Source organism: Euprymna scolopes, chromosome 36 (assembly GCF_053919585.1).
Source record: "Euprymna scolopes isolate OS-2025 chromosome 36, ASM5391958v1, whole genome shotgun sequence".
In the NCBI taxonomy this organism is placed as follows: Eukaryota; Metazoa; Mollusca; class Cephalopoda; order Sepiida; family Sepiolidae; genus Euprymna; species Euprymna scolopes.
In genome coordinates this window covers 82,883,921-82,907,177 of record NC_136517.1, presented here as the reverse complement: position 1 = coordinate 82,907,177, position 23,257 = coordinate 82,883,921, and the positions used below count along the sequence as shown (strand labels likewise).

Here is a 23,257-nt window from a genome sequence, read left to right as displayed (position 1 = left end):
AAAATAACTTCCGGTCATGTCTGCGTGTTTATCATGACCTTCGTAAAAAGTAAACACAAGGCCCGTTCATCAAGCCTGTTTTATCTGCTGATGTAACAGATTGTAGTATTAGCAGATAAACGACTTGTGAAAATAACTTAAGATGAGAACAGTAGTCCGAATGATCCAAATTATCAATTATCATCTTAAAAATTCAAAAACAAAATATTCCATTGATATTATTGTAACTTTAAAAAAATGTGAATACTTCAGTTCAGTTTGTATGTTTTCACACCGTATTTTTTATTTTCTTTAATAAATAATTTCTATCTTATCGATTTTCGTAATTTTTTTAAAATAATATTCTTAAAAATACAAGATACGTAGATACCATTGTTTTCATGTGGAATTCAGTGTTCCGATTTGCGAAATCTCGCCTCAAATAGTGTAGAAGCGCCGAAAATTGTCTTTGTATTGTTCAGAATCAAAACAATAAAATAATTCGGCACTTGTACAGTTTAATGAAGACATTAAACAATGAATATATTGAAAAAAAAAATGGAGTTTATATTATGTTATGTAATAAAGTTCTCAAAAAAATTTCACTTAATTTGATCAAGTATTTTTTTTTTTTTTTTTTTTTACAGGGGAAACATTTTTTTATAACAGCGAGCTGAAAATAGCCATGCTTGAATTTTTTTACCTTGAGGAAGGGAGGGGGGCATCATGGGGAGATAACTTAGTTTAAAGCGCCGACACCCCCTCCCATGTTAAATAATAGCTTCTCTTCCTTCCTCGTGGTCTAAAAATCGAAACATTGCTACCTTCTGCTTGGTGCCATAACAAATTGTTTTTCCGCTGTAAATTATTTTTTTCAGAGAACTTCATACCATAACGAGTGCATACAATATAACTTTTTTCAATATTTTCATTTTTTTTAGACTGTACAAGTACCAATAATGTTAATATTTAATATTCAGAAAACAACGTGATGTTTATTTTAACGATGCAATAACAGAGGTGAACTATTTATTCTGAATTCCTGTTTTAAATTTACATAGAACAAAGTTCAGTTTCCGTATAAATCGGAATTGCGTTCTCTTTTTTTATAAATGCAATTTTTAAAGTTTTCTCATTTTATTTTAAGTTCTCACTCAGTCTCACCAGCAGATCTAACTTGCTTGTACCACAAGCATGACGTCACTTGAACAGTAAATATGCCGTAGTTTACTTTTTTACAAAAGGGTTACGCTTTTATACCTGGTGTCGTTAACATGTGAAAATAAGTTCCGGTTTCGTAACAGAAAAGCAAAAACATTCGTCGACGATGTCGAATTCGTTGAGCAGTGCGAGTGCGGACACTGCGGACACTGCGGACCGGTTGGAGAATTCGCTACAAATATTAATCCGCAAATTTAGAGAGATAATCGGCAATGTTTCGGATGCTTTTAAGAGCCGAGGTAATTATGCAAATTTATTCTGTTTCTCTGGCCGCATAGATTGAAAAAGAGGTTCTTATCCAGAATTCAACCTAATTAAAAAAGAAGAAGAAAAAAAGAATACAGAAACATCTTTATGGAACGAAAATATCATATTCCAAAAATCACGTGAACTGATCAAGTTTTTTTTTTGTTTAAGAAAGAAAATAATTTGTAAACAATTTTAATGTGAACTCGTTAGCATTGCAAGACTGATGTCGCAAGTTTGAATTATTGTGGCGTTATATGCCTTTTTCCAGATGACGACGCGAGACAGTTCCTTTTTGCTTACTCATAAAATTCAATTTTCTTAGTTAAAAAAACTACTTGATCAATTAACGTGATTTTTGGAATACGATATTTTCGTTCTGTGAAGAGAAGAGTACATGACAAAGATGTTTTTGCATTTTTAGTTTTTAATTAAGTTTAATTTTGAACTTGTACCAAAAAGATTAAAAAAAAAAAAATCTGAAATTTGGTAGCCCCACCAGCCCACCACCCCACCACTGGCCTCTGTAATATTAATGACGAAAGTCGTGGCCCCACCCAGTTTACCCTAAAAAAATTCTGTGTACATAAATATATTTGGCGATATTGAATTTTCTTGCTCACACGTCACCGAGCTTGTACAGTATTATGGGATTTTAACAATGCATTTTAGGTTTTAAAATATATATATAAATAAATAAATAAAATTAAAGTTACGTACTTACGTATCGGATTAAATAAATAAATAAATTACGAAAATTGGTTGAGTAAAAGATATATTAGAACTATTTTTTATCAAAAAAAAAAAAAAAAAAAGAAATAGCGGTCGGTCCGGTCCGCTATTTTCTATTTTCTCTAACTAACGCATTTGTGAAAAATACTAGATCGCAGTTACCTCCCCTGGCTTTTAAGACCTCTTTCACCAATATGATAAAACTATATTATTTTTTTTTTTAATTTTTACTTGTAATTATTTTTCTCCTCTATCATAAGACTTCCTGGTACTTCCTGGTCCATATGCCGCATACGGCACATAGGCCGTGCTATTTTTTTATATACGATTTTCAAATTAAATTTAATTTTTAAAGTATCTTTTGTGGACATTTTTCAGTAAATACAACAAAACGAAATAACTATAATAACAACAACAATAATAATAATAATAATAATAATAATAATAATAATAATAATAATAATAATAATAAACAAATATATAACAAATAAATGTTTTATCAAAGACAAGAGAAGTTACTTTTCTACCTAGCTGGGTTGTGTGTGTGTGTGTGTGTGTGTGTGTGTGTGTGTGTGTGTGTGTTTTACTTATTTTAAAGTGCTTATTTACTTTGAAACACAAGTAGAGCTGAGTCTTATGTTAGAACAAGAAAAAAAATAGCTGACATAAGACATCTGGCTGGGGAGTCTTGATAATCGCGAAAAATCGAAAATTAAACAAAATACTGGCAGAAACCCACTCCATAACAGTCACTGTGATTACTATGGAGCAGAGTGCTCCCATTCTATTAGCCTTAACCCTAACCCTAATTATAACCACATAGAAATCCTAAATAATTTGCAATTGTTCTTTGAGTATTGTCCACACTGAGGATTGAACCTTCAGAAAAGCACTTTATCCATTACGCATGAACCCATGATGTAGCAAATAAAGTAATTGCTAATGAATATCTCCATGGTATGACATTGCAATTTTGGTGGTTTGGATGATTGCTGTAGCATGTTACCATTCCAGTTAAATCTATAGATATTTTATTTTACAATTATTTTAATGGAATGTGCTCTGATGAACTCGTTACACTTGTGCCCCCTCAACGTACATATCCCCGACAAACCTGCTTAGCAACAAAATCACACCCCTTTCACTGTTGAGATCCCTAAAGGCTAGAAAGCTTTCTATTCTAATAATTTCTTCCCTCGAACAGCTAGACTTCGGAATTTCGTTCCTACTACCTGCTCCCTTGACTGTACTTATATGCAGAAGTTTAAATGTAATGTAAACCAACATCTTGTTAAAATTTCCTAGGCATGGTCCTAAATGGTGAATGCTCTGACGAACTGCAGACACTTGTGCCCCCACGACGTAGACACCCTCGACAAACCCGACAGGCAGCTAAATCCCACCCCCACACAGTAGAGATCCCTAGATGTAAAAGATCTTTCTACTCCAGTAGTTTCTTCCCCAGAACCGCTAGACTCTGGAATTCCATTCCAGGTCCCTGCTTCCCTAACTGTACTGACATGCAGAAGTTTAAGTGTAATGTGAACCGACGTCTTGCTGCCCAAATCCCAACATAGTGCCCCAGTAGTTGCTGACCCTGATAGTAGCCCCCTACACCAAAGTGGCAATGGTGAAAATGTAATAAAAAAAATAAAATAAAAAAATAGTAGCCCTTTACACCCAAGTGGTGATATGCCTTTTTTGGGGTGAATGTGAGTAAAAAAAAAAAATTCTTGTACGTGGAGTTTATCAGTCCTTGGAGGCAGTCCATGCAGGAGAAGGTGAGCACTATATTTCAAACCTCCCCTGCATTGTGGAATACCCACCCATGAATAAACCTTGAGGAAAAATCGAAAGTACAGCCCATTGAGCAGTTCAATGTTACCTACAACTTTATTCTATGAATTCCTGCGAAGGCATTGGTGCCAAACTGTATCATTGTTTTTTTTTCTTCCATTTTTATGTGAACAGACTGCTAAACTCTCCACAATCCTTTATTAAGCACTCTAGAAGCCGAACACCCTGGTTAACCAAAAATGTCTTGATAACCCTGTTAGTATTTTTGGTAGGAGCGTTTCAGGTAATTTACAATAAACTCACTATTTCTCAAAGAGTGAAAAAGTAAAGCCTGGGAGAGTGGGCCTCCTAGAACTGCACACCTCAGCCGAACAAAGTGCCAAAGATTCTGATTTTTTGATGGAGTAGCCAACCCGGAGCAGGATAGCTAGAAGATGACTATCAACACTCTCTTATATATTTTTGATGGCTTTGTGCCTAATTTGTAAGTTGATGGTTTTTTTTAGAATAAATAAAAATTTTCTCTTCCCTGCAACCTCTCTCCCACAGAAGAGACGTTGCGAGCCTATCCTTGTTTTATCGTTATTTCCATGGCAGGTGCTCATCTGAACTCCAATCTCTGGTCCCCCCTCGCCAGTCTTTCACGAAAAACACCCGTCTAGCTGAATCCACTGTGAAAAATTTGCCCCACTCTTTATCTGTGCCTAAATCAAAACGCGGATTCCATGAACAAAGCTTCTTTCTTAGTACTGCACGCCTGTGGAACTCTGTTCCGTCTGCCTGCTTCCCACCTGACTACAACTTGGATGTCTTCAAGTCCAACGTTAACAAATTCCTAATGAACCGCCCTCTTAAGTAAACACTTCATCAAATCTCCACACTAACGTACTGTACTTGCAATAACCCTTATCCCTGAGTGGCTTCCGGGCCTTGATAAGTGGTGATCACTGTGTAAAAAAAAAAATATATATATATGTATATATATATATATATATATTTTTTTTTTTTTACACATATATATATATATATATATATATATATATATATATATATCCTTCATTTAAACTCTATTCTTGTTTTGTACTATTCATACAATAAACTTTATTGTGTTGCCTCAATCTTTATTCAGAAAATTATTCCATCTCAGATTATTATTCTGCTTATATCAAAAGTCACGATATAACATTTATCAACCTGGATTTCTTTTTCTTTTAAATTTTGCAGATTCCATGGACCAGTTTCTTTTGTCAGAACCTATGAAATTGTTTGAAATTGTTGCAGTGTATAAAGACTGTTTTCAGAAGTAAGTCAGAATTTTCCTATTCACTCTAAAATATTGGTAATTGGACATGCCTCAATACCAACAAATGCAGCCATATTGTCCTAGAGATCATTTTGTATAACCATATCGTCTTTGTGTATTGTTAAGAACCACACAAACATTTGATATAAATTGGGTACAAATGTTATGTTTTAGCAAAGGAATAAAATGAAGGATATATATATATATTTATATATATATATATATATATATATATATATATATATATATATATGGTACTTGTACAGTTTAATCAAGACATTAAAAAATGAAAATATCGAAAAAAGTTTAAATTGTATGTATCCATTATGGAATGAAGTTCTCCAAAAACAATTTTACTTAATTTCATTAAGTAGTTTTTGTTTTACAGCGAAAAAACAATTTGTTATGATAAAAGGCTCGAGAAAAGGGCTCGATTTTTAGGAAGAAAAGCTAGTAATAAAGATGGGGAGGGAGTGTCAGCGCTTTAACTGGAGTTATCTCCCCGTGGCGTGTTAAAATTCAAACAGAAATTTTTTAAAAATGCAAGATATCTGCCTTCAACGTGCTGTCATAAAAACGTGTTTTTCCGCTGTAAAAAAAAACAAAAAAACAACTACTCGATCAAATTAAGTGAAATTTTTTTTTTGAGATCTTCAGTTTAAAACAGATACGTACAATATAACCTTTTTCGATATTTTCATTTTTTAATGTCTTGATTAAACTGTACAAGTGCCATATATATATATATATATATATATATATATATATATATAGTGCAAAACTTTGTTGAAATTCAAAGAATTACATTTTTTATTTTTTGTTACTTTTGTTTATTTCATCCTGGATTTCTTCATTACAGCCGTTTCGTTAATGGGATGGCAATTTTATGATTTTATGTGTCCATAAAAATCTCCTATTCTCACCAACTCGTCAGATGTTGTTTCCATTTGATGTTATCAACAAAAGGTTGATTTTGTACATGATAAACCTGGTGTTTGGGGAAAAAGAAATTCTATCCCCACGTTGCTACATGTCAGCCAGAAGTTACAGAAAAGAAAAAAATGTAAGTCTTTGAATTTCAACAAAGTTTTTTACTATATATGCTCTGCACCTATTAAATAGACACATTGAGCTTAACTCGAAATTAACGGTGATTCAGTTTTTATCATAACAGTCTTAACCCGTTAAACGAAAATGGTATACATTGAAATTAACAATATTTCAAAAATAAACATTTATAAAATATATATATATATATATATATATATATATATATATATATATATATATATATATATATATGTATATATATTAGGCGATATATTAATATTTAAATGGGATTTTCCGTAACCACAACAAAGGTAGATGTTTCTCGCATGCCTTTCTAGCTAGGGATTTCCCCTTCCTTCCTTCCTTCCTTCCTTCCTTCCTTCTTTCCTTCCTTCTCTTCAAAAATGCTCCATTGCCAAAAGTGTGCTTATTCATAAAGTCTGAAGAAATGCTGGTTTTGAAAATTTTCAAACGACATAATGCTTGAAATTGTCGAACTGGACATGGAAACAATTGTAACGTAAATTGAAATACACTTTTTCTTGCCACCAACACCTTGTTTTGAAGTCTTGTTTTTGCTCACACAGTATATATATATATCCTTCCAAACATATGAACAAAAATATTTTATATATATACTAGCAGACACTGTAAACCAGAAGTGCCCGGTGGAAGCATAACAGATCCAAAATAAAATCATTAAAAGGACCCCCCTCGAAAAACAAATTAAACTACAGTTGTTGTTGATGGTTATATATATATATATATATATATAGATATATTATTCCATTTTAACCCCAAACAAGGCACAGTGCCACTTTGGTGTAGGGGCTACGATGCCTGTTCACATTACACTTGAATTTCTCCATGTCAGTACAGTTGGGAAAACAGGAACCCGGAAGGGAGTTCCAGAGTCTAGCAGTTCTGGGGAAGAAACTATTAGAGATGAAGGCTTTCTTACATCTAAGGGTTTCTACTGTGCCGAGGTGTGATTTTGCTGATTGTCGGGTTTATCGGGAGTATTTATGTCGAGGGGATACAAAGGCTTGTAGTTCATCAGAGCATCCACTATTAAAATACTTGTAGAACAGGCGGAGGGATGCAACATTTCGTCACTAGGACAGAAGTGAGTCACCACTTATCAAGGCCCAAAAGCCATTTAAGGATAAGGGTTAATGAATGTAAGGTGGTTTGTAAAAAAGCTTCCTATTCCAGTAGCTTCTTTCCGATGTCTGCAAGGTTGTGGAACTCTCTTCCTGCTCACTGTTTTCCTTCTATCTACAGACTTGGTCTTTTCAAGACTAAGGTCAATAGGCATCTCTTGTCTTCGCTTTTCATTCTTGTTAGCTCCTTACATCAAGTGGTTTCATGCCTTATCTCAAGCTATTTCCAGAAAAAAAATTATTCGGATTATTCAAGCTATTGTTCTTATAGTAATTGTCTGTATTTTTGAGATGACGGGTTTTCATTTATTGAGATTGTCGGACTGACTTCCTCATCTTGGTTGTTACAGTCAAAACGTTTCGGTCGTTTGGCCCTCCGGCCTTCATCAGGTGTTTTGTATCGAACTGTTTGTTAGGCGTATTCTCAGCTGATATGAAATGAATCTTTATGTCGAACTTGGGATTTTATACTGAGTTTCAAACCGAACACTATATTTATTTCATGAGGGTAGATTGTTCTTGTTTCTTGCAGAAGAAAAAACTTAGATTTGTTTCTTTTTGCCGTCTTCATAAATCTATGAATTGGTGTGGACTGTCTGTAGGAACTCTTGATAGTTTTGCAGACATGATCCACCAGTTCCTGAAAATTGTCTTTATTAAGAGTTGGGAGGGAAAATCCATGGTGACTATAATCTCTGTAATCAGAATTGCATACGTCGCGTCAGCATCACAACCGCAAATCTACAGATGCGTTCATATTATTTAGATATTTCGGACTACTTCGGAGGCATTTTTCACAATGTTTCAGTCAACGTAACCTCCGACTTTCTTCAGGTGTATCTTGTCGAACTCTGTTCTCTAAAAAAGAAAAACAAAAAAAAATATCCATATTAATTATATTGACAATGACCATTCATCATTATTATCATCATCATTGTTGGTGTCATCATCATCATCATCATCATCATCACACAGAAACAATTTCACTTAGGATGTTGGTAGCCTACATGCGGTACCTCCTGTAAGCATCCGATGTCTTTCTAGGAAGAATTCTAACCAGAAAGATATCAGGGAAACGAATGCCAATAGCAGAATAATCTGATTCATTCGAAATAGCGTTCTGAAACCTTTTATAACACTGCTCCATCATCCAACTGACAACTTGTTTCACCCTTATCCTCAAGTGGCTTTTGGCCTTGTTAAGTTGGGAATCAGTAGTAACATTTTTTATATATATCATTTGGATTCATTGGACTACTATTCTCATCTTGAGTGCGATGTTAACAACCTCCGACCTTCTTTATGTGTGTCTTAGCAAACTTGGGAATAATAAGTAATTTGCAATTGTATTTTTTGATCGCCCACACTGAGAATTGAACCTTCAACCATCTGGAGAATATCACTTTTACAATTGATTTTTCCAAGCACTCTAACTAATGTCCCACGGATTACATCAACCGAAACATTGTAAAAATGACACTCAAAATGAGATCAGTAGTCTGAAGAATACAAATAATATGAATAACCAATCCTCATCTCAAAAATTAAGTAACGGAAAACAATTTTTATTATGAGATAGCAGGCCACCCGGCATTGCCAGGTCATAAAATATGCATAAATATTATATTTTAATTCATACAGAAACTGAGACATGTGCATGATGATAACCATTAGACCAGCATGAAATGATCTTTAAAACGTGTTTTCAAACTACTTATTATTAACATAAGTAACCTGTAATGTGAACTATTCACGCATGCGCAATCATGAAACAGTTAGCAAACAAATAAAAAATCTGATGACTCCCACGTACATATTTTTCAATTCTGACACCTTAGCAGCCCTTTTTTCTGGATGAAAATCGATTAAAATGTTTTTCATGTGTTTGAATATCCTATGTACCAAATTTCAAATTTGTAGATCAAAAATTCATTGAGTATATACGTTGAAAAGTGTCCTCCCTCTCTCTCTCTCTTTTTCTTTCTCTCTCTCTCTCTCTCTCTCACACACACACACACACACACACACACACACACACACATTGTCACTTTTATAGATATACTTAAAGATGTACCCAGCGTTGCCTGGTATTAAATATAACAAATTCCTTTTAAAAAAAATAAAGTAAAAAAAAAAGACGGAAAGAAACTGAGAAATGTGTATGCAAGTATTATGTTTTTTCTAAACAGTTCACTTTTTGTAAGTAAAAAAAAAAAGTACTCAAGCTGAGATTGAAACCAAAACCCCAAGGCAGGGATTTAAGTATAATAACCATTAGATCAGCTTGCCACGATCTTTAAAAAAAAAATGTTTTCAAACCTCGTGAAACAGTTGACAAACATAAATATCCAATGATCCCCAAGTACCAATTTTTCAATTTTGACCCCTTAGCAAACTTTTTTCTGGATGAAAACAAATTAAAAAGTGTTCCACATGTCTGAATACCCTATATACCGAATTTCAAGTCTGTAGATCAAACATTTGTTGAGTATTTAGGTTGAGAAGTGTCATCACATACACACACACATATTCCCACTTTTATATATATATATTGATGGATTAGTAAAACTCATTATGTTGTTGTTGTTTTTTGTAGTCTGCAGATTGAGAAAAGGCATCAGTTAGATTCTATTCTAGCAAAACATTACAGGTAAGAACATATTTTTGTATGTATTTTTTATTTTGTTGCTAGAATCTATATAATTGTTGACTCAGAATTATCTCCCTTTGATCATATTCAAGTTATTTCTCTGAAACCTACTATCCAATGAGAGATTGCACTCTAGGCACAGTTACTAAATGCGTCCCAAATGTGAGGAAGACAAATTCATTTTATTTTTTTTTTTTTTGCACAAAACCTGAATTTTATAAAATTATTTTTATATAATGGCTTAAATTAAAGTTTAAAATGCAAAAGTCAAGTATCATGGCTCCATTGTGCTCTAAACAGAAACATTCATTTTGAACATGCCCCTGTCTTATCAAAGAACTTACTGCAAAATAAAACGCACACATTCATATGATACTAGGCTTATATCTGATGACTGCAGACGAAGATTCAATCTGAATAGTATAGGGAGATGTGTGCAAAGCAGAAGACTTTGATGGTATGATCGTGTTGAAAGAATGAATGAATGCTATAGTTATCCGATGTAGAATAGTTGAGGTAGCAGGTTCAATTCATGGGGAAGGCTAAGGGAAAACATAGGCGATAGTGATAAAAATGAGAAAGAATAAATAAAGACCTGGGCAGAGATTGGTTAGTTAATCTCATCCAACACATGCCAACATATAAAACCGATGTTAACTAATTATCATGATGATTATGTTGTCGATGACCAATGAAATTGTCAGGACTAATGAATTATTTTACTTTTTGATTTCGGTATCATTTCTCTGATTTCTATTTCATTTCTATTTTCTACTTTTTACTTTTTTTTCTTGTCTATAATCATTTTTGGTGCTGAAAACGTGGTGACTTTTTTTTTTTTAAATTTTATTTTAGGACAACCAAAATTGAAGAATATGCTAATGGCTTACTGGAGGCGGAGGTAAAATGTTGACTTTTTTTTTTTTTTTTTTTTGCTTTACAATAACTGTTTTTTGTTTCACCTATTTTTAACTAGCATTGTATTGTTTTTTATTTAAGAATGGCTTTCTAAATAATAATGTTATTACTTTAGCACAGTCTGTATGCCGTATGTGTTACCTACAAATAAACTGATCCATGCACAATAAATACCAGATGACAAAGACATATGATGGAATCAATATCAGGTGGACCAACCAAGTTTGTTTGTCAGTTGTACGAACAACCCTCACTTTTGTATGTTTTTTAACTCTATTCCCACGTTCAGTTTTCCTTATGATCCCTTAAACAGGCTCATAACAGTTATGTTATTATGCTGTTATCTTATTTTATTATGTTGTTATTTTGTTATGTTATTTTGTTGTTATTTTATTTTATGTTATTATGTCATGTTGTTAGGTTATTACGTTGTTATGCTGGTTTGGTGTTATTTTATGTTATTATAGTATTATGTTATATTATGTTGTTATGCTATTTTGTGATGTTATTTTGTTATGTTATGTTGTATTATTATCTTATGTTATTACATTATTATGTTGTGTTGTTATGTCATGTTATTATGTAATGTTATTATGTTATTATGCTATTATGTTGTTCTGTTATGTTATTATCTTATGCTGTTATCTTATGTTGTTATTATGTTATGTTGTTATCTTATGTTATTATCTTATGTTATTATGTTATGTTGTTATGTAATGTTGTTATTATGTTATGTTGTTATCGTATGTTATTATCTTATATTATTATCTTATGTTGTTATCTTATGTTGTTATTATGTTATTATCTTATGTTGTTATCTTATGTTGTTATTATCTTATGTTGTTATCTTATGTTGTTATTATCTTATGTTGTTATCGTATGTTATTATCTTATGTTGTTATCTTATGCTGTTATCTTATGTTGTTATTATCTTATGTTATTACCTTATGTTATTATCTTATGTTGTTATTATGTTATGTTGTTATTATGTTATGTTGTTATTATGTTATGTTGTTAATATGTTATGTTGTTATTATCTTATATTGTTATTATGTTATGTTGTTATTATGTTATGTTGTTATGTAATGTTGTTATTGTGTTATGTTGTTATCTTATGTTATGTAATTTTGTTATTATGTTGTTATCTTATGTTGTTATCTTATATTGTTATTATATTATGTTGTTATTATATTATATTGTTATTATCTTATGTTGTTATTATCTTATGTTGTTATCTTATGTTGTTATTATCTTATGTTGTTATTATCTTATGTTGTTATTATATTATGTTGTTATTATATTATATTGTTATTATCTTATGTTGTTATTATGTTATGTTATTATCTTATGTTGTTATTATGTTATATTGTTATCTTATGTTGTTATCTTATGTTGTTATTATGTTATGTTGTAATCTTATGTTGTTATCTTATGTTGTTATTATGTTGTTATTATCTTATGTTATTATCTTATGTTGTTATTATGTTATGTTGTTATCTTATGTTGTTATTATCTTATGTTGTTATCTTATGTTGTTATCTTATGTTGTTATCTTATTTATGTCATGTTGTTATTAGATATATTTTTCTATTTAATATTTATCTTCTAAATTCATTATAAAACTTGTTTTTACAGACGGACTGGGATGAACTGTTGGATGGAATTGACACAGCCCTCATCACTGAGCAGCAGAAGTCCTCGACACTTGATGTTAGTCAGTGTGATCTTTTAGAGTCCAGATTAATCAATGTCCGAGATGGTGTGGCATCTACCCTTGAGGATTACCTCAAGACCATGGACTGCGCCCACTTACTGCTTATTCTTCTCCGCCATTTTGCATGACTTCCGTGACGAACTCATGCCGCTGACGTTGAATCACGATTTGTAAGTAATCGCTTGGACATGTTGTTTTTTCATAAAGAAAAATCAAGCAGACAGGTTTAAGTTACATTTTTGCTAGCACCGTGTGTTTTTTTAGTGTATATTTACATTAGCGTGTTTTGTTAGTGTAAAATAATGACTGCAAACATTGGTGAAGCATATTTTTGGTGCTTCTTCATTATTAGCATGAAATTTAACAATCGAAATATTGAATTTCAAGTAAAACCAATCTACTTAGTTTTTAATGCAATTTTAATACAAAATGTTTGTTCGGTTTGAAGAACAACTAATGTCAACCTGTACATGAGCACAAGAAAAAAATGGGTGCAATGTATTTGTTACATGACAGTTTTTTTCTTGTGCTTGTGTACAGGTTTACTTGTTTTTCGAGTCGAATAAACATTTTACATTAAGTAAAAACACTAAAAACCTATCCAGTTAAGTAAAAGAGTAACTTATCTTGCCTTCGGTAACATCTATTTGGTATAAATTTGATTTTTGGACCACTCTTTCGAATCTATGTGGATTTTAAAACAAATTCTAAAAACTTATCCAGCTAGGTAGAAGAGTAACTTATCTTGCCTTGGATAATATTTATTCACGCTTCTGTCATTAGAGCGAAAATCGAAATATTGAATTTCAAGTAAAACAAAGGGTATTTACTTAATTGCCATGTCATAATAAAAATATATAAAAATTTCCAAAAAGTACGAAAAACCATAAGGTAGAAAATTAATTATTAATCGGAGAAAATTAGCAAAAATTGAATTTTGCTAAAAGCATAAACAGAACAGTTCCAATCATAACAAAGGGAGGTAATTATGTTCAGAAAACTTGAAAATCTTAGGCCAGTTTAGAAGAAAAACTCAATTTTTGCCAATTATCTTTGAAAACTGTTTTAACTAATAACTACCAAGGCGGCGCTCGGATTTGCCTGGTCATAAAATATGCTTAAATATGATGTTTTAATTTGTTCAGATTTTGTATATATTATTATAGATTCGTGACTTCAAAAGTAAAAAAAAAAAAGTATTTGGGTGCCACCAGTTAGAATTGAAACCGAAATCAAAACTGTAGCAATCAAAGCTGGTGACTTTACCACTGTACCAACGCAACACGCATATAAACTGATTAAAAATTAAAAATTAAACTAAAATGAATGTACAAAACGTGAAACGATTTTTTTTTCGAATTTGACCCATTTTTGACCCCTTAACAACATTTTTAACTGGCTAAAGACCCCTAAAAGGATGGTCCATAAAAAATCCAATCATTTGAGGCCCTTGGCACCGCTCTGCGACTTTTAGTTTCGGAAGAGATAGTTTCAAAATATGGAGACAGACAGACAGACATATAGCCTTTTATGTATTAGATTAATTTTTTACCTTATCGTTTTTATAATTTTTGGATATGTTCATTACTGTGACATGACAATGTAGTAGATACCATTGGTTTTACATGGAATTCAATATTTCGATTTTTAAATTTCACTCTAATAAAGAAGGAGCACCTATTTTTTCTTTCAGTTTTAACGGTAATTTATAGAAGGCAGCACAATGCAGATGTGTAACAAAGCCGCTAATACTGGGAGCAGCAGCAGCAGCTCATAAAATATTCAAAAGTCAGCTGCGCGATATGACATCAAAGCAGAGACAATAAAAAGACACACATAGCAAGGAGCGAGAAGGAAGAGCATTGGGCGTTCAAAGGAGTGGTGTTCGAGACATGGGCGGTATTCAAAAAAATACGTGTTTGTTACACGTAGGTGATGTCACAGCAGGGACGAAAAGTTACACTCTGCCGGAGAAGGAGAAATGAACCATTTAAATATTAACAAAAAAAGCGTTTTTTTTTTTTGTTTTTTTTTTTAAAAATGTTATTGCATTTTCACCCCAAACAAGACACGGTGTCACTTTGATGTAGGGGGCTACTATCTGGAACATAATTGCAGGGATATTATGTAGGGAGTTGAGCAGCAAGATGTCTGTTTACATTACACTTGAACTTCTGCATGTCAGTGCACTCAGGGAAGCAGGAACCTGGAAGGGAATTCCAAAGTCTAGCTGTGTGGGGAAAAGACTATTAGAGTAGAAGACTTCCTGACATCTCTACAGTGTAGGGGTGGGACTTTGCTGCTTGTCGGGTTTGACGGGGGTATTTATGTCAGCATCTAGAGATCTCTAAATACTAGGTATGAAGGCTTTTGTTAAAAAAAAAAAAGAAAACGTATGTTGAGTCTTTTCCTTTCTTCTATTTCCTTGCGACAGAGTCTACAATGTGTTGGGTCTGTTAAAAGGTAACGACGCCATTTAAAAAAAGGGGTACAGCTATGAAAAGTATTGATTAATACAATATATGCGCATACTTTTTTCTTAATATTTTGATAACATTGTATTGTTTTCTTACTTGCATCAATACGGTCTCATGGAGGTTCCATATGGCATATTTCGGGAAAATTTCCGCAAATTATTGATGTAATTCTATGAATTTATATCAATATCTTAGTAATATATCAAGATAAACAACAAGTGTGAACACAGGCGAAGCATACTTTTTTATCAGTTTTAGAAAAGGGTGTACACTTTTTATTTTAATTGTCTTATGTTATATACCTGCGTTGGGGGAGGTGTGTATATTCATGTATGTATAATTAATCAGAGTGTATATTCTTATGTATGTGACATAGCCGTGATCGGCTGTCTGTGTGTGTGTACATGTATGTATACAGTCATGAGTGTGTGCATGTATGGGTGTGTGTCACATATATACAAACTATAAGAAGATCTTACAACATATACTTTTCCTTCTTTTCATTGGCCGGTGTTCCCTTGCGAAAATTTATGCATACTCCCCAAACACAACTTGATATTATTGTTTGGAGAAAGTTTTTATTCTGGATTTTCCTCGTTCCCCGAGAAGGCCTCTGCATCGCTGAATCAGTTTCAATCTCTTTCTTCTTTTTTGCTTTCTCATCTTGAATCAAGCTTCTCTCGTTCTGACTGATTCTAGTTTGACTGAAGAACTCTCTGAGTGCGATTACTACAAAAACTCATGTGTACAACTCTTATCTTTTGAGGTGTATGTGTCAGGTGATAGCATCCAGTTAACCGGTTCACACTCAAAATGCACTGACCTGCCTCATAACCCCTGCTAGCAGGCAGGTGCAAAGCATTGTCAATGAATTTGAAGCCTATCAGTCTTAACCTTTCAACCTCTCTGCACTTAACTTGAACACAAGCAAGTTGGTTCACGCTAGTACCACGTTAACTGCGTTATTGACACACGACACCTATCATTTTGTTCTAGCTGGGGATGCCAGACTTTCCTCCACTACCTCATACATTCCAACCGAGACATCATTTTAAGATTCTAACCATCCCTTTAAGTGCAATTGTCTGTATCTCTCTTGCACTTGGTTCACCAGGTATATTCATCAGATAGATTTTGAAATTCTTTTTCATCAGTCTGGTTGCTCACATAATTACTGGAATGATTGAGATCTTTCTAAGATTCTAGTTCCTTTTCATGTCAGTATTTCATTACCTTTTTCCCTTCTCAGCTCTGTTTAACACAATGTCATTGGAGACACTAACTTCTACTAGGGTTGTTTTTTTTTCTCCTTTTTGTCCCATATCACTATGTCAGGTTTAATAGCTATGTTTTCTAGGTATGTAGTTGTAAAAATTGCATAGTCATAGTGGATGGTGTATAACTTATTTCCAACTGTTGTTTCTGGTAAACATGTTCACAGGACTTGTTGCTGTATTTTATATTTAACTTTTTTACAGATGGTCCAGTGGAGATATTTACACACTCCATTGTGTCACATTGTATAATAGCCCCCCACCCCAACAGGACTTTACAACTGAATGTCAGTTGGTTCACACTCTCTACTTCTGTGTGGAAGAACCTGCACTTGTTGTTATTGCTGAGACCACTTATATCCTGAAAAGCATTAGTCATCAATATTTGATCTTGGACAGCCATTATTATCCTCTTCTGAAATTTATGTTAAGAATCAAACGATTTGCAAACATTATCAATTTTTTTTCTTTCACGCTTTGTTGATACTTATCTTGTAAAACACAGAACTTGTTTTCTGATTATACCATTATATACTCTGTTTATAATCAATTACTGATTTGTTCTTTCTGCAATGTATAAAATTCCATCTTCTATAACATAGAACCTGCACTTGTAGTCATTGCTGAGACCACCCTTCTTCTTAAAAGCATTGACGGCTTTGGTTTACTTTGGCTTCCCTGTTTTTCTGCGAGACTGTGAACATGATGGTGTATGCGAAAAATTCGTCCCCGACAATGTTTTAGGTCAAACGTCAATGTTAGTTTTATTTTTAATAAAAAAAAAAAAAAGAGATGTTTTTTTTTGTTTGTTTTTTCCACTTACATTACAAACTTTATTTGAACTTTTTAACAAACTTTTACAAACAAAAAATGAAATTTTAAAATTTAATTAACCAAAATATAAGATGAAAAATCGTCCCCAGTCTTTTGGGAAAAGATTTTTCCATTTTATTTTTTTCTTTTTTAATGAAATTTTTTCAATCAGCTTTTTTTGAAATGAGATTTAATTATATATATATATATAAAAAAAGATGTTTTTTTTTTTTCATTTGTCACTTTGCCACTCATGTATTGGATAGATTTTTTGTTTATAATGCCTGTTTTTTTTATTATTATTTTTATAATGCCTGTTTTTTTTTTGTTTTTTTTTTGTTTATAATACATGAGAAATGTAAAAAAAAAACTTTTTGTCCAATAAATTAAAAAAAATTATATTATAAAAGATCTATAAAGTCTATTTTTAAGTACGTAAAAGTTTAAAAAGTTCAAACAAAGTTTGTAAGCGAAAAAAAAAAAAAACCCACCTCGTTTTTTATTAAAATTTACTTTTGATAAAAAACAAGGTGTTTTTTAATTAAAAAAAAAAATTTTTTTTCAAATTACATTGACTTTTGATTTAAAACATTGCCGGGACAATTTTTTCACATACACCGCCATGTTCAGTCTCGCAGAACAACAGGGGGGCCAAAGCATCATTGTCAGGTTTAATACTTTTATTTTCTAGTTACGTAGCTATAGATATTGCATAGTGTATGACAGCTTTTTCCCCTTAGCTCTTTTCATGTCATACATAAGACGTAGGTATTTTGTTATATTTTCTCTCTCAGCTCTGTTTAACCCAGTATCGTTTGGAACACTAACTTTTACCAAGGTTACTACTTTTCCCTTCTTCACCTTAAAAAAAATTCTGATCATTTTGTTCTGGTAGAGAATGGGGCATCCTACCCGCTGCCAGACATTCACCTAATATCTTATACATTTCAACCAAGGGATCTTTTAAAGATACTAACCGGCCCTTTAATTTAATGCAATTGTCTGTATTTCTCTTGCACTTGATTCACTGGGTATATTTGGAAGGTATTTTTCGAAATTCTTTTCCACGAGTCCTGTTCCTCCTATAATTACTGTAATTATGGAAATCTTCCTAAGATTCCAATTTCTTTTCATGTTGTACATTAGACCTTGGTATTTCGTAATCTTTTCCCTCTCAGCTCTGTTTAACCCAGCACTGTTGGGGACAGTAACTTCTACTAAGGTTGCTTCTTTCTCCTTCTTATTCCATATCACTATGTTAGATTTAATAGCTCCGTTTTCTAGGTATATAACTGTAGGAATTGCATAGTCACAGTGGATGGTGTAGTGGATTATTTTCAACTGTTGTTTCTAGTATTAGACTACAGGATGGAACAATAAAATTGTCACTCTAGAAAAGACGACATGATTCCATTTCCTTTTGATGAAAAACGGTTTTCTTTTTTTTTTTTTTGTTCTAGACATCTAGTTGGCCAGTTGTGTACAAATCTCAAGAGCAATAGGAGCCTTCTATCATGTCTGAAAGTGACACAATGTTCAAACAGTGAGATCGGAGATGTGCTGCTGTATAACTCATGCTCTCTACCAATCCAAGTTATGAAAACAGGACCATTGCCAGCTCCCTTAAAATGCATTACTGGATTGTCACACATAACAGAGACGTGTCCAGAGTGATGAAAACAAAGTTTCCGGCCATGGTTATGGTCTTTGGTGTAGTTTCCAATGAGAGCCACATCATACCACCTCACATCTTCAAAGTCAGCTTAAAAGTCAACACCAAAGTGTACCTGGATGTACTGAAGAGTGTCGTGTGACAGTAGGACTTGGTGCTGACCCACAAATCCAAAAAAACCTAGGCCTGGCTTCAGAAGGAGTGCTATGACTTTGTACTCTTCTCTCATTGCTCCCCCCTCCTCCCCCAACCTGAACCTGCTGGACTACTTCGTTTGGTCATACGTCGAGAACATCACCAACATGACCTCCCACAACACCAAAGCCAGCCTGATCACCGCCATCCGCTGAGTATTTGCTGAGCTCCTGCCAGCACTTGTGAAAAAGTCATGCTCCCAGTTCTGGATCCGTTTCGTGGCTATGATTGAGGCTGAAGGCGGCTACATTGAGTGAATGTCAGCTCTACTACTTAATCAAGTTACCTGAATTGATTTTTTTCAATAAAAGTTTTAAAGTAAAGCTGTAGCGTTGTTTTCTTTAGGGCAACAATTTTATCATTCTACCCTGTATTAGAAATTACAGTTTTATCATATTACCTTTTTTCATTTTGGTTTTAATGAAGACTGAATTATCTCCCTTGCTTCACTCTGTATGCAATATTTTGTTCCATCGAGTTCAGCAACATACGGGTAGATAAATTAAATTTTAATTTTTTTATGTGGAGTATTCTCTGATGAGTATCTTAATCTGTTTCAACAACAGGTTTGTCGTTCTTGCTTTCCAGGATGAAATAAACACTGCCGGTGCCCAGGTGATGCTTGTGACGTTTGGTCCTCTTGGAGGTGCAAAGAAATGGTTGGAAGAAACCAATTCTTCTTTTCCTTTTTTCCAAAATCCATCCAGAAATGTAAGATCATTGGCAAGTTTTATTCATTTCTTACTAGCAGGACCTGTGGAAATTCCACAGCGGCATCTTTCATATGTAATATATTGCTGCTAGTCATTCTGTGGACGTTCATCGTGAATGGAGATCCCCACCCCCCACCCACCCAATATTATCGTAACCCTTTTGTTAAAACTGTAAAAGTATTTACCTAAGTAATCTAGTTAATGTCGTGTCAGAATATATCTGGTTGTTATGGTTTATCTCCAATAACCTTATAGAAGTCTGTGACATATTTCCATCATATGGACGTCCGGTGCAAACAGAAACCCCACGATATCATTATACCATCTTTAGATAGAACTGATACTACCTTTGGATTCTGGCTAGAAGACCGAGAAAGTATATTTTAGTTTCAAGTATGACAAAAAAAACATCATTTTTTTTTTATTTAAAATTTTTTTTTTACATTACGTCTTCAGTGATCGAGAAATCCTATTTATTAAAAATGAGGATAGTGGGTGATAACTAGAATTGTGACGAGAGCATATTCTTTTTTTATTTTGACTCTCGAGTATATATCAATTAATATCGTTTTTAGATAGAGTGATGTGGTTTTCGATTGATTAACTGTGTCTGCTATATACTTGAGAGTCAAAACAATGATAAGAATATTCTACCGATAACATACTATAAATATTAAATTAGCGTAATTTAATGGTTGTAGCATGTTATCACTATCCTATCTTCCGTTTTGGTAAATAGAATCTTCCGATCGAATAATTTATAATCTGGGAACCATGACATGTACGGATGTATGTGAAAGGCACTAAGGTATTAATATATAGATGCCTTTTTTTCCATCCAATAATAGTTACATTATTTAACAGGTTGACTATTGGGCCTGAGGGAGGAAATGGAGGTGGAGGAGAGGGAGGAGTCTTGAAGACTGTAACAGAGCGCACATGGCAACTACATGCTAATACTGAGCCGTGTAAAAATATTCATATATATATATATATATATATATATATAAAATGGGTTAAGAAACTTATCAGTAACTTTAAGAAATATTTATAGCTCTAGTATTGCACTATTGAGCTATCTAAATGTAAAATCTGTGTTACTTATTTATATGTTATTATTATTATTATTACTCCAAGTAGTAAAATTACATATAAATACACACACACACACACACACATACACACACACACATTACAGAGTATCAATAAAGTAAGAAAATGACAATATACTAATACATAGAGATTTATTCATTTATTCAATAAGTGTGATACATCAGTTAGTTGTGTAGGATAAGTAAAGCATTTTATACCATGGTATTTCGAAGTCTAATGCTTCTCATCATAGATGTATTACCCTTATTGAATAAATGAATAAATCTATATATATTAGTATATATTTTTATATTGTCATTTTCTTACTTTATTGATTTCTATATAAACTCCAAAACAAATTATTGGGCTTTGCATTATCCCAATAAGTCTCCTCTGAAAGAATCGAGCTTTTTCTTTTAACTCCCTCATATATATATATATATATATATATATATGAACAAATGATTAATAAAACATGTTAAAAGACATCTTAAAAAAGAGTTAAAAACATATTTAATTTTAAAAAAGGAAGCACACTTATCTTGTGCTTCCTTTTTTAAAATTAAATATGTTTTTAACTCTTTTTCAAGATGTCTTTTAACATGTTTTATTAATCATTTGTTCATATTATAAGCTCTATTTCCTTTTCGGTTTTATTGAGCTTTTTACATCTGGCTGAGTTTATTTTACTTGTAAATATTAACTCTTTAATATTTATAATATATTTTAAGTTTACCATTTTGATTACCTTAGTATACTTATTGTAATTTTTATTATATATATATATATATATATATATATAGTCATCCACATACAGTAAGGGTTCGCTGTTTCACAGCTCATCAGTGCGACTAGACAGGCAACTGCCTCAAGCCAATATCGAAACCCGACCGCCCAAATGACAGTCAAGACTTCTCACCATTGCGCTATATGGCTGCTGCTGTGTGGATAATGAATTTAATGATGTTTGACATCGTCTAAATGCCTCCCCTCAATTTGTTTACACAAAGAGCGTCGCTTAATACGCTAATGGCAGTTTTTTATCACTTCCCAATATGCTCAACCCAAGATAGGGAGCATACACAGAATAGTCCGCATTTCATCCTCATGAGAATTTGTCAAGCTTATGCATAGAGTTGTGGTTATCGTGCATTTTTATATAAACACATCGTAATGAATTTGATAGTTAGCCAATTAGCTTCTTAGTTGTAACCACACCCATTTTAATCAGTCAATGGTCGGACACTTACAGGACAAAGATACAATTGACCTCAGGTTCATCCCTTCTCTTTGTGTGTTTTATGGGAAAGGGATAGTCATATCCTTTTATGTATAAAAAGTTGACCTACTTTTAACCTAGATGTAGTTAAATACATTATTTTGTGCTTTGGTTTATATTTTGGATATTATGTTAGTTTTATTTATAAATTTATTTATTATATGAATATATATGTTTATTTTATTTTATTTGTTTATTATTATTATTTTTATTTTATTTTTATTTTTTTTTTTATTATTATTAATTTAAAATTATTTTCCTAGAGTAGAGTTTATCCTGTGCACATAGTTGTTCGTTATATCTCTCCTATAATTTAATAGATGTTAGGGTTCTTTAAAGTTTAGGATAGCAAATTTCTCATTCAGGCATAATCTACATGGATCGTCTAGGTCCCTATGTGTACTTGCTTGTCTTACTATTTTCCATTCGACTATCGATGAATGTCCACTTTCTTTCAGTTCCCAGTATTGGTTTGTTAGTGCTGTTTCATTCAGTATTTTTTGTTATTGAACGTATTTTTATGATCATAATATCTGGTTTGTAAATCTAAGGAGGTCATACCTACATAATATTTCCTGTTATTCAGGTTTTCTTTGGTATATATATATATATATATATATATATATATATATATATATATATATATATATATATATATCATCTTGTTTGTCTTTCAGTTGTACACTGCTTTTGGAATGACAAAATCCATCAAAAAGGTAATAAAAGGTTTTGCTTTTTTGTTTTTGGCATGATTAACAACGCAACACAAAACTGCTTAATAATTTTTTTGTTGGTAGGGTAGATGAAGTTCCCTTTCTTGAGACATTTATTGGGACTGGAAATTAGGGTTAGGGTTATTGGGACTGGAAATTAGAGTTAGGGTTATTGGGACTGAAAATTAGAGTTAGGGTTATTGGGACTGGAAATTAGGGTTAGGGTTATTGGAACTGGAAATTAGAGTTAGGGTTA

At 32.5% G+C, this 23,257-nt stretch overlaps 3 protein-coding genes across 3 annotated transcripts in view; 1 reads left to right on the top strand and 2 right to left on the bottom strand.

Annotated features, from left to right (window-relative positions):
• Positions 1-2,260, bottom strand: part of LOC145260636 (protein transport protein Sec23A-like) — an 81,060-nt gene extending 78,800 nt beyond the window's left edge. Inside the window, exon 1 of the mRNA XM_080118962.1 lies at positions 2,171-2,260. The gene's annotated coding sequence lies outside the window, so the exon portion shown is untranslated. The remainder of the gene's footprint in view (positions 1-2,170) is intronic.
• On the top strand, positions 27-23,006 carry LOC145260639 (uncharacterized). The gene is made up of 7 exons (XM_080118966.1): positions 27-1,439; positions 5,200-5,278; positions 10,088-10,141; positions 10,997-11,042; positions 12,695-12,943; positions 19,793-19,915; positions 22,966-23,006. The coding sequence occupies exons 1-5, from the start codon at positions 1,307-1,309 to the stop codon at positions 12,899-12,901; spliced, it is 519 nt and encodes a 172-aa protein (XP_079975092.1). The 5' UTR covers positions 27-1,306; the 3' UTR covers positions 12,902-12,943; positions 19,793-19,915; positions 22,966-23,006.
• LOC145260638 (ADP-ribosylation factor 5-like) overlaps positions 8,224-23,257 on the bottom strand; it is a 58,239-nt gene continuing 43,205 nt past the window's right edge. The window contains exon 4 of the mRNA XM_080118965.1: positions 8,224-8,349. Coding sequence (XP_079975091.1) covers positions 8,300-8,349 — 50 coding nt within the window. The 3' untranslated portion in view covers positions 8,224-8,299. The remainder of the gene's footprint in view (positions 8,350-23,257) is intronic.